At 33.3% G+C, this 12674-nt stretch overlaps 1 protein-coding gene across 4 annotated transcripts; it reads left to right on the top strand.

Moving 5' to 3' along the window:
- The first annotated feature begins 612 nt into the window (after window positions 1-612).
- On the top strand, window positions 613-7415 carry LOC137827093 (transcription factor bHLH155). Of its 4 annotated transcripts, none has more exons than XM_068633304.2 (11): window positions 613-926; window positions 1214-1694; window positions 2309-2497; window positions 3090-3183; window positions 3278-3319; window positions 3543-3602; window positions 4236-5342; window positions 5434-5535; window positions 6239-6370; window positions 6467-6592; window positions 6959-7415. In XM_068633304.2, exons 2-11 carry the CDS (start codon window positions 1597-1599, stop codon window positions 7046-7048), a joined length of 2040 nt encoding a protein of 679 aa, XP_068489405.1. In that variant the 5' UTR covers window positions 613-926; window positions 1214-1596; the 3' UTR covers window positions 7049-7415. The 4 variants fall into 4 exon arrangements, with proteins under 4 accessions (XP_068489405.1, XP_068489407.1, XP_068489406.1 ...); XM_068633306.2 differs by having other exon boundaries at window positions 667-926; window positions 6509-6592; XM_068633305.2 differs by having other exon boundaries at window positions 733-1082.
- Window positions 7416-12674: the final 5259 nt, after the last annotated feature.

The raw sequence follows: 12674 nt of genomic DNA on the forward strand, positions 1-12674 counted from the left end.
GAGAATTTTTTTTGTTGAATATTGTTTTCAAACTTTCATTGAGATAAAATTAACTTAATTTAAATTTGAGAAATAAAAAATGTTTAAACTTATATTTACAAAACAAAAACTAAAATTTAACGGAAACTTTATAATATTAACTAATGAGAAATAGAATTTAACATAATTTTTTTAAAAATTGTAATAAAAACTAATAAATTTATTATAAAAGTGTTTAAGATCGAATAATAATATAAAATATTGGTATATAATTTGTTCTCTCTAATTTTTTATAGCTTCATTGTTTTCATATTTGTTGTTTGTATGTAGGTTATGACCACTGAGTTTTTTCCTTCAGAAAAAAAAAAAAAACATTACCGAGTTTTGTGTGGTTGGGCAATGTGCAATAATGAGTGTTTGCAATGAGGAGAGAATCCCGAGGAGAAGATTCAACTATAACAGAACTTGTCTCTGTTACTGTTACTGTTAATGTCATTAGAAAGTCGAAATTCCTTTTCCCACGCGCTCCAAAGTGCAGTAGAACCATCAGCAGCTTCTGTCACCCTCAGTGTCCCTGTCTGTAGGGTCCCCTCCCCACTTTGCTCTTCCCCATTTTATCAAATCCACCTCTGAATCACTTTCAAGTCCGTGAGATGAAAGAGAGTGAGTGCCAATGACGTTATTTTTATATAAAAAGGGGTGTGCTATTGCTGTTGGCATGAATAATAGTAGAAAACCAAGGCTTTGTGTTGTGTGGACTTTGTGCAAAAAAGACAAAGTGCCACCCCTCTCTCCTTTTCCACTTTTTTCTGCCTTCTGGGTCTTTTGATCGTCCATCAAAATCTCTCTTTTTAGTGGGTCGGGAAGTTTCACTTGGCTTCTTTCTCATGGAGTGTAATGAATTTGTGTATGGTGAAATTCTTTGATTGCAGTCAAAAGTAGAAGTGGTAAGCATCATCATCAGCATAGGGGTTGTCTTGTCAGTTACTGCTCAAATGTGATTAACCTTTGGTTGCTAGAAAATGAATCAGCAATAAAGATAGGATTTTGGTTTATGGGTTGGTTGTTTTATTCTGAATTTCTGACTGAGCAAATCGTACAGAGTATAATTCGATTCTTCATTGATAGAGTTGACTTAGTGTTTTTCCTTCCCCAGAACATTGAAAAATTTACCAGTAATTAAACAGACTTTTTGGATAAGTTCTTGACGAAGTTTTGTGCTTTGGTGTTACAGGATGTGTGTTATTCTGTGTTGACCTGTTTTGAGGCTTGGTTCGGGGATTTTCTTCTAAAAGCAGTGTCTCCTTGGAGTTTGGCTGCAAGTTGCTTCAAAATGGCACAAAATTTGGATATAGTGAGCACTTCTGGTCGTCATTGATTTTGACAGCACGGCTCTAAACACATACTTTGTCATAGTTTTGTGTTGGAGGAGCCAAGCTATGGTTGTTTTCATGCTCCTTAGTACAACAGGGCCACCAATCAAAAGAAGAGCAGGTTTGAGAATTAAGCAAGCGGGTAGAGGTTCATACAGAGGAAGCTAGGTGTGTATTTGAGGTTGTTATTGGGTTTTCTTTTGTGTTTCTTCGTTGTTTTGCATAGTCCGGGAAAGTAGAACAGATGGAAGCCACTTCCATAACGTCGTTGTTGAAGGGCTTTTGTGATCACACACAATGGAAATATGCTGTTTTTTGGAAGCTTAACCACCATTTTCCTATGTAAGTTCTTTATTTCATCGAGTTACCTGCGTTTTTGTGCTATATGACACGTTTTGGAAGGAGTAGATTTGTTAACCGTTTTCTTATTATCTAATTGGGAGAATGGTAGAATTGACTATCAGAATGATTACTCATGTTCACTTTAATGGTTTAATTATATAATTCTGTAAAAGGGTTGAAAGTTAATTGGATTATGAGCTTAAATTTGTCCATAGCTTCTTTATATCTTAAATTGTGTTTCTTATAGAAAGGACCGAGATAAACTTTTGAAAAAGCTCTTCTAAATATAACAAGAGGTGGTATGTTCTAAAAGCTTCTTTTCACCCCTAAATGTTTGTTGAGAAGCACAATATAATCTCTCAAGAGCCTGAAGGTCATTAACCCTTTGATCTAACTGAAACTTTACCGCATTACTGTATCAGTTACCATTAAGCAAATATTAAACTGTTATAGAAACTTGTAGTTAACGTGAATGAGTAAACTCATTGTCCACCATCCCATTTAGTGTGTTAATTATCGCTTGTAATTGGTTCATTGGTATGTTGAATGAAATTATATATTTTCTGTTTAGAATTTGAGATCTTGTGTATATAACACAACTCTACATGTTTTAGGAATTTGACTTGGGAAAATGGTTACCAGAAAGGAAATGAGGTTAAGGAAAGTATGTGGGATGACTTCAATTTCAAGTCCCCACATGAGTTATATTCTTCAAGAGGTGAAAGTACTGATTATTCAGGAGATTATTCAGTTCGACTACTCATGATTGAGATGTCTCATCGTAAATACAATTTTGGAGAAGGGTAACTACTTTTGTTTTATTGTTCTTTATGTCTAAACTTGTGAATTGCTCCATCTGATTCAAAGTAATTTTCATTTTAGAAAACTAATAAAGAAAACACATCAAGCTCATTTTCTAATTTTATGCTTGTCTTGTTTGGGAAACTCTGCAAAGTGAAATGAGAAGACATTACAAGATCAAGCTTTTAACATAGACAAATTATCTTTTATGCTCTTGTAATTGAGAACGAATGTTGATTTTCTTAGTCCTTGCTGGGAACCTTTAGCCATAATCATATAAAGAATAGAGGGTGTTTACTTCTTTAATTTCCTCAAATCATTCTTGTTTATATTCACATTAGGAGGGTGCCCTCAAATACATGAAGATCATGTATGCTTTATATTTTAGAAAATTCTGAGTGAATGTTTCTAGTGGTTGTGCATGTCACTTTCTTTGTGTTGTGAGATGCATAAAGCTGCTCCTATGTAGGTTCTCTTAGAGGAAGCATAGATTGCTAAATTAAGTATAGTATTATTGTGTACCACAAGGTATTTGTGTTATGATTTATAAAGATGATTCAAACTGAATAAGTTGACTTTATATCATTCTTTCAGGGTTGTTGGCAAAGTAGCTCTTGCCAGGGATCATTGTTGGGTTTCCTGTGAGGATATTCTTACCGGTAAATTTGACACTGATTTAATCCCTGAGGTAAGATTCTATACTTACAATTTCCATTTAGAAATAAATTAATTAATCATACTTCTTTGTAATACTTAATAACAGAAATCTTCTCCCTCTCCAGTGTCATGATGAGTGGCTTCTTCAAATTGCATGTGGCATCAAGGTATTATGCCTTACCTTTATATATATTTTGTACTACAAATAAGATTTTGATTTTGATTCCTACTTTCTGGGTATAATATAAAGCTTTTTTTGCATGTGGCCTAATCAGTGTGCTAATGACTAGAAAAATCAACTTATATTAGGCTTGCCTCAACATAATATTTATGCACTAAATGAAGCAATTCAAGCAAATCTTGAGTTGATGATTTGAATTTCTCTCACAGACTATTGTGCTGGTACCGGTACTTCCTCTAGGGGTTTTGCAGTTTGGTTCATTTGAAGAGGTACGTATATATTTTGTATTTGGATCCTAACCTAGACAGGCTGTGGCTTTTACAATTAAAATGGTACCCTGATGCATGCATATATTTATTTATCCTGTCCCCAAATTCTGGCAATCTTGTTCCCTACCTTAAATTTTTTAATTTCTGTTTTGAATAAGATCTTAAATTTTGTATTTGACTCTTCCTTTAAACGGGTGAACTTTGGATGATAAAATATATTATTGAGCTGTAGCAGTAAATTTTGGTCTATTTCACCCATTTTGCATATCTGCTATGCTCATTTTGGGGCGTTTCTTTCTGTGCCCTGTAAATTTCTTTGGCACCTTTCATTCATTGTAAAATGGGCTTTTCATAATGTATGTTTTGAATTCTAGAAAGCCCATTCTGGAATAGATGGGAGGTGACCCAAGAAATTTATGGGGGTGGAGAGAGTTAAATTCCTCATTCAGGTGTAAGTGTTTGTATTGTTTTCAGTTTTTACATACCGTAGAAGTTTAGGTACAAAAATTAGTATCTTAAATGTTTGGTGCAGTTGTTGTTTGTGACTTGTGAGAGCATGTGTGTTTTTGTTGCAAATTTTGGCTTCATGCTTTATATGATTACATGATGTTTTCTTTTCCTGTCAAATGTTAGGTTGCTGAAGATTTGGAATTTGTTACAAATGTGAAGGATAAGGTCCAATCCATTGATTGCACGGAAGCAAATATTAACCCTTTCAACATGCGAACTGATTATCAAGATTGGTCATTCTCAGACCTAATGCATAATTTGATGGATAGCTTGGATGAATCATCTTCTGTTACTAAAACCATATTGAAAAGTGAAGTTTCTACCAGTACTGCTTTGCACAATGAAAATGGTTCAAGAAGGCTGAACCCAACAATGCTATCATTTATTCAAGATGACTGTTGTGTGTCTAGACAAGATCTACTAAAATCTATGAAAAGGGAAAATGTAAATGAGATAGGTTCCTCATCACTTGATATGTCAACTGTTTCTAGACATATTGGTAAGATGGAGACAAAACCAAATCACATGGAAGAAGAGATGTGGTCCTGGTCAGTTTTTGAAGAGATGTCAAATGGATTAGACTCTTTCTCTGTTAACAATATGACAGGGAAACAGTTTGGAGGCACTGAAAGTGGTTATGATGATGCAAAGAATATCAACGACTTCAATTTTCCCTCAGAGTCAGAATTGCACAAAGCACTTGGATCAGTTGCATACTCTGTTGGTGATACATACCATACCTCATGTCTGATAACTAATAAAAAAGAGAATGATCATATTAAAGGTTTTGAGCTTCCCGAAGATCTTGATCCAGAAAATCTTCTAGATGCTGTTTTTGGCAATTTGTGCAGTTCTGCCGATGATACATCTAGTATTTCGAACAGTATCAGGTCTCTTACAACTATGCCAACAGAGATTAGTGGTTCCATTCAACCAAAAAATAATTCAGATGTGAAAAAAGATCTTGTGGCTGCAGTTACCGCCAAGAGAAAATATGAATTTTCTAACCCTTTTACATCATCTTTTGATGGAAATGGAAGCTTATTGATTGATGAGGTGCAACAGGAAAAGGAAGATGATCATATGCTGCCAATTAGTGGACCGAAGCTCTCTAGCACACACAAGAAAAGAACAAGAGTTGCTAACAACCAAAAGGCAAGGCCAAGAGATAGACAGCTTATCATGGACAGGATGAAGGAGTTGAGAGAACTTGTCCCAGATGGTGGAAGGGTGAGTTTTTTATGTTTCAGAACAAAAGCTAATTAATTTATTTCCCTTTTTTACATAGTCAAATTCTTAACTTTGGTCTTATGGTATGCAGTGTAGCATTGACAACCTCTTGGAACGGACCATAAAGCACATGCTCTACTTGAGAAAGATAACAAGTCAGGCTGAGAAACTGAAACGATTTGCAAATCGAACGGTAAGGCTCACTTTGTTTCTGAAAACTTAAAAGCAAAGTTTATCTCCTTGACTAGAAAACTTGTATTTGTTGTCACCTAAAACTACTTTTGGCTTGCAATCCGTTGTGCTTGTATGCCTCACAAAATCTTCATATTTATCCTTTTAGCCAAGACATTTGATAATGGGTGGCGTGACAAGAAAAGGATTTGTAAAGAGAAAATGTAAGGTTGCATTCGAAAGCCCTTATGTACGACCTGATTTATGACAAGGACTTGCCTCGAGCATTTGGAATAACTTACATAAATTGATTTTGGCTTACATGTTTGGATTTTTAGGAGAAAAATATGAAATAAAAAGTTTTATTGATTTCTTCATAAACTAAAATTAGCTTTTATAGAAATTATGAGAGAGTTTCTACAAGTTAATTTACACATAAATTACTTTTAACTGAAGAGAAATCAGTTTCAGTTTTCTGTTTTTGTTTTTGTTTTTCTCTCTTATAAATCCTCAAGATAGACTATACATGTCCTTATTTCAATATGTTCTTAAGGATAGTTTATGGAAACAATTTTTAATGCTATTTACTTTTTTATCATGAAAAAACTTGTACTTAAATGTTTGCATAATTAGCAGTTATTTCTTAATAAGCTGAATGTCCAAATGCATCCAAAATCAGTTTCAACTACCTTGATTTAGCTTGACATGGAGAAGTTGGTGTCTAGGTTGCTGAGAGCAAAAGACAGAAAATCAATGGTAGCCACCCAGGAAGGAGCTGTGCATTTGACTTTGAAAGTGAACTAGCATGGCCTATAGTCATAGAAGATCTGGAATGCACAGGGCACATGCTCATTGAGGTATGCTATTTCCTCTCCATGCTCACTTTGCTCTAAAAACAAATAATAGGATACAAAGTCTACATTTATTGAACTGCTGTACCACTTTTGAAATAGATGATATGCAATGAGCATGGACTTTTCTTGGAGATTGCTCAGGTGATCCGGAAGCTGGAAGTCACCATCTTGAAAGGGATCTTGGAAAACCGTTCTAGCGATAGCTGGGCTTGTTTCATTGTTGAGGTAGAGAAACATCACTTGCGTTGCTCCAACTGCATCTTTCTGAAACGTGTTTTTTGGTGTTGATCATTTATCTGGAGGAGGATTTTATTTTGTATAATTTATTCTTGATAAACATTGAAAAGGTGCAACAGTTTTTGGTTTTCAGTTTGGAATGATCCAAACACGTGTTCGCTTACCTACAAAAGTATGTGTACACATTAAAATTCTTCTAGAAACTCAGTTTTGTAAAAGCAAAATGAGGATTGCTTTTGCAAATTCAGTTTGTAATATTAACTTTAACACAAACATGCACTAACATGCACTTCATACTCAAACTAAATTTGTTTACAGCGAAGTACTAAGGTATGTTTCTCTTGACATGCACAGGTTCCAAGAGGTTTTCACAGAATGGATGTTCTATGTCCGTTACTGCATCTTCTGCAGCTTAAGAGAAACCCTATCTCGTGCAAAAGCTGACCCTTGCATGCCTGTTTTCAGTTTCAAATGGCAACTCCTATTTAAAGAACTCACTGTAATATTGAAGAGGGACTTGTGTAAAGTGTTCATGCCTCGTAGTGCACTTGCTATATTTGGTGTTAATGATAAGCTATTACCTAAATTTGTAAACAAAAGTTACTTTATTAGGGTGCTATTGGTTGTGCAAGAATATATCTAGCAGCTAGCTTTGAACTCATTTCTGGAGCGGCATATAATTATGACCTAGAAAAATAGAGCATTGAAACTATGAGAGTGCACGTGAATGCTATGTATTTAGTTGCTGTACCTTTCCAAAAAAAGGCTACATAAAAAGTGCTTAATGCAATGAAATAGTAGGTTTTTACTTGATGGTGCTCAAATTTATAAAGTTGAATGAAGTTGAAAAGGCATAATATGTATCTGCTTTTAACATTGGAAAACTTTAGTATATATAATACTAAAAGGAACCGTATAATGTTTTGTTTAACCATATTGATTGAAGTTGTATGCAGCATGCATAAGAAAGTGAAAGTTGGCAGATCATTTTCATTCCAAATCTCAGTTAAAAGACATATTTTAAACCGGTTTTGGCATAAAAAGTTCATTCATTAGTTTACATAATTCAATCTGTGGAACGAGAAAATACCGTTTGGTCGTGTCTTAATTTTGAAAGAAAACATCTTTTTATGAGTTCGTTTACAATATTGGCATGCGTGTAGTTTGTTTTATGTTATGTATTTAGTTTTACCCTATTTCATAATTTTTTTCTAATTCATTTCAAATATTATTATTGAATTTTACCTTTTTATTCTAAGTTTTTTTATTATCTTCCGATGCATAAATTTTAACTTGATTTCAATCTAATTTAAATTTAAATCTACTAGACTTTAAAAAAATTATTAAATATCCAAGTTTAAATAATCCACCTATATATTATTTTTTTTCTTACTCTTTTTGTAACTAATCATTCTCCTCGAATATACAGAAATTCACCACAATACTAGACAAATACAAGTTTCAATCAATACATTTGAGATTTTCAAATGGTGTTAGATGAGTTTGAGGAGACCAATTTGGTCGTAATAAAAGAGGTCATAGTGTTCGTAGTTCTATGCATTGTCAAGTTTGTTTTAAATATGTTCATAATGCTTTATCTCATTCCTCTATTAGACCTTGAGTTAACCCATCAATAAAAGGTTTGGTTATTTTCAACATCATATTGTTCTCAAATAGTCTAGCCATCCTTAATAATATATTCGTTCCACTCAACCATAGGCCATGGTTTCAAATAGGCAAATGCTCCCTGCACCCAACACTTTTGAACCTGCACCCAACATTCAAAAATTATGAAAATACCCTTTATTCTGGTAATGAAAACCCATAATTGAAAATAATGCATTCTGAAAAAATAAATCCAGAAGATATATTTTGTTTTGGATATAAAAATCCAAAAAAAAAATCAAAATCCCACTCTGGATAAAAAAAATCCAAAACTGAAAATAATATATTCCGGAAAAATTTATCCATAAGAGATTATTGTGTTCCGGAAAAGAAGGTCCAAAATGTTATTTTATATGTACCCCATTTTTTAAGGGTATTTTCAGCTTTTTCCCTATGATTGGGTGCAGTGATATGGTGCAGGAAGCAATTGCCTTTCAAATACTCTACTTTTTTCATCTTAAACTTTGTTGGATTCATAACAATAACAAGCAAGAAACAAAAATTGAAAAAAAAACACTTTATTATAAATAAAAGTTTCTATACACGTATTTAATTGAAAAAACACTTTATTATAAATAAAAGTTTCTATACACATATTTAATCATAAAATATAGTGTATTATTTATACACATAAAGTTATTTATATATAGAATCTATGAGGCGGGAGAAAGAAGCTAAAGAAAGAAGCAACCTTATGGTGGTCATCTTTGCTACTGGAGAGAAAGCATCAAGGTAGTCAATGCCTTCTGTTTGTGCATATCCCTTTGCCACTAACCTTGCTTTATACCTTTCAATTATCCCATCAGCCTTATATTTTATTTTGAATATCCATTTGCAACCTATGACAACTTTGTTCTTAGGCAAAAGAGCAGTCTCCCAAGTTTGATTTGACTCTAAAGCAGATATCTCACATTGTATAGATTTTCTCCAACAGTCATGTTTCACAGCTTCAGAATAAGTGTTTGGCTCAACATGTGAAGAAAGAGACATAACAAAAGATTTGTAAGAAGGTGATAAATTGCTATAAGACAAAACAAAATTCAAAGGATATTTAACTCTTGAAGATGTACTGGAAACGTTAAGATTACAATGATAATGCTTTAAATACTCAGGTGATCTTTTTATTCTTGTGCTCATTCGGACAGATGGATCTGATTCAGAACTTTGTTTTATATAATGATTTTCATTGAGGTTTTGGTCTATATGGGAACAATCTACGTCTGAAACCTCAACTTGTGACTCACAATTATTATCATTGCTATTTTCAACATTATCACAAGGTGTATTTTCACAAGGTGCAAGAATGACTTGTGATGGCTGACTTAAGACAGATTGATCTTCAGCAAACAAAATTTGATCATCAATATCAGGACTGTTAGTTTCATTACTAGTATCTTGAACCCTTTGGTATGGAAAAACATGTTCATAAAAGACAACATCCCTAGACACAAAAATTTCTCTTGATTGAATATTCAACAAAATATATCCTTTTGTCCACCTTGGACAACCAATAAAAACACATTTTGATGCTCTTGGATCAAATTTTCTTCTATTTGTTGACAAAGTGCTGGCATAACATAAAGAACCAAACACCTTTAATCCATTAAAATCTGGATCAGTTTTGAAAAGCATTTCATGAGGAGAAGAATAGTTTAAAACAGGTGTGGGAAGCATATTTATAATACGCGCAGCATGTATCACAGAATATGACCAATAAATTTTGGGTAAATGAGATTGTATCATAAGAGCTCTTGCTACATCTAATAAATGACCATGTTTCCTTTCAACTATACTATTTTGTTGTGGAGTATTGACACATGATGTTTGATGTATTATTCTTTTACTGACAATAAAATTAGTCATGACAAACTCAGTTCCATTATCACTTCTTATTATTTTTATTGTTGTCTCAAGCTGTGTTTGAACAAAAATAACAAAATGTTCCAAAACCTTGACAACTTCAGATTTTTGTTTCAAAAGAAAAATCCATGTGTACCTCGAATAGTCATCAACTATGGTCAAGAAATATTTATGGCCATGAATTGATGGTATTGAGTATGGTCCCCAAATATCTACATGAATCAAATCAAAACATTTTTCCGATTTAGATGTACTAATAGGAAAAGAAAGTCTTTTTTGCTTTGCAAAATGACAAACAGCACAAACAAAAGATTTGTTATATTTAACAAAAGGAAATTTATTCTTGATAACATCAATACATTTATTTGAAATATGACCTAATCGAAAATGCCAAAGGGTTTCTAGATCACTAGCACTGACATTAACAGTATTGATGATGTGTGTAGATTCAAGGGGTTTAATTTGAAATTTCTAGTAAGATGGGATCCTGAGTATATAAAGTCTATCTTGCATCTTAGCAGAACCAATTATTTTCAAGGATTTTTTGTCTTGAATGTGACAACCATTAGAATCAAAGGTAAGAACACAAGATAGTCTATCAACCAATTTTGTTACTGAAAGAAGATTAAAAGTGAAGCAAGGAATATACAAAACATTGTCTATGACATGATTTTGATTGAGAAAAACACTTCTAGAATAATTGGCAATGACTTGATTTCCATTTGGTAATTTGACATAAATAGGATCAATTTGACGATACGAAGTGAAGTAAGTTAAGGATGAATAAATGTGATTAGTAGCACTATCAATAATCCAAGAACTAGAAGAAGAAATAGAATTATTACCAGTTTGTGTTGTCATGTTGGAAGGAATAACAGAGACTTGACTAGAAACATTGTCACTGGATTTGACCTGTTGTAAAAGAGCTAACAATGTTTGATACTGCTCAGGAGTAAAACCAATTTGTTGAGACTCCACTTCTGACTTTGAACCTTCATGATTCTGCTCATTATTGTTAAAATTTGTATTTTGAAAGGCTACATGACTTTGATGATGGTTCTGATTTTTAAATTTGAAATAAGGTGGAAAACCACGCTTTTTATAGCATGTATCAATGGTATGCCCTGTCTTTCCACAATAACTGCAAATTTTAGAAGTATATCATTTTCCATAACTTCCTCTTCCATATCCACCACCCATGCCATAGATCATAGCATTGCTATTATAACCTCATTTGCTAGAAGCAATCATTGCCTTGGATTGATCACCAAAAACTTGCCTCTCTTGTTGTGTAATGAGAGAGTAAACTCTATTCAAGGATGAATTATCTGATAAACTAACATGGTAAGGTGAACAAAGATCTTGTGAGGGATCAACAATTTCACCCATAGATAAATGTAGCAACCAGAGCTCTAATCAGAGCTCTGATACCATATTATGAAGTGGACTTTAAGCCTAACTCAACCCCATAAAACCGGCTCATAGGTTTGAGGTTTGCACCCACTTATATACAATGAAAGGCTCTAATCTCTAGTCGATGTGGGATCTCCAACATACATCCTGCTATCTTTTAATTCTTACGTAGATCGACAAGCATCCATGTGTGGTTCTTCTTCATAGGCTTAATCTCATATTCGATGGAAACTTGTCACTACTAACCTTTTATGACTTCTACACCCTCCCTAAAGCTTCCAAAATATGAACAATTTATCTCTCTAGCTATTGTTAAAGAATAGTTGATAATGTTAACATATCCAAACCTATTTGTAGGTTTAAATGTCTTCATATCCCTGTCATGCGTAAGTTGATAGCTAAAGTCAACTTTTGCATGTCCTAACAAAAGGTAAAAGGTTGGTTTATATAAAGTAATACTTCATCGTATGACACCTCCATACGGTCTAATCCATCACTAGAAGACTTCACTTCAACGTGTATTTTCTCCTTTTCTTTATTTAGAGTGGAACAAAAAGAATGTATGAAAATATCTTATCCATTTCCAACAAAATTTGATTGAGTAATTAGTATCTTGTATATTTCAAGTGGAATTTGTCATAGAATTAGTATCTTGTAGTGCTAAGTTTGGAGAAATTGTCTTACACATTGTTATCGTCTAACGCTTGTATTAAATGTTTAGACTTAGTTGTTTTAATGATTTTCTGTTACTTCGTTTCTTAGGTTCTATAAATAGATAAATTTGTGTGTATAGATGATACATTGTATCTTATAAGGATATTCCAGCTATAATAAAGTACTTTCTTCAATCTTGTTTTTGTGTTTCTTTGTTGTTATTGTTATGAACTCGGCAATTGGCATCATTTGTGGGGATAAAAAAAAGAAAGTCAAGTTAAAGACATGCCACAAAGTTTGACATTAATAGGTTTTCTACCGAAAACGACTTTGGATTGTGGAGAACCAAGGTGGAGGCTATCTTGATGCAACAAGATTGTGTTGATGCTCTGAGGGGTGAGGCGAACATTCCAATGTCTATGTATCAAAAGGAGAAAAATGACATGATCAACAAAGCCAAGAGAGCCATAATATTGTA

Source organism: Phaseolus vulgaris, chromosome 8, assembly GCF_051622355.1.
Source record: "Phaseolus vulgaris cultivar YP4 chromosome 8, ASM5162235v1, whole genome shotgun sequence".
In the NCBI taxonomy this organism is placed as follows: Eukaryota; Viridiplantae; Streptophyta; class Magnoliopsida; order Fabales; family Fabaceae; genus Phaseolus; species Phaseolus vulgaris.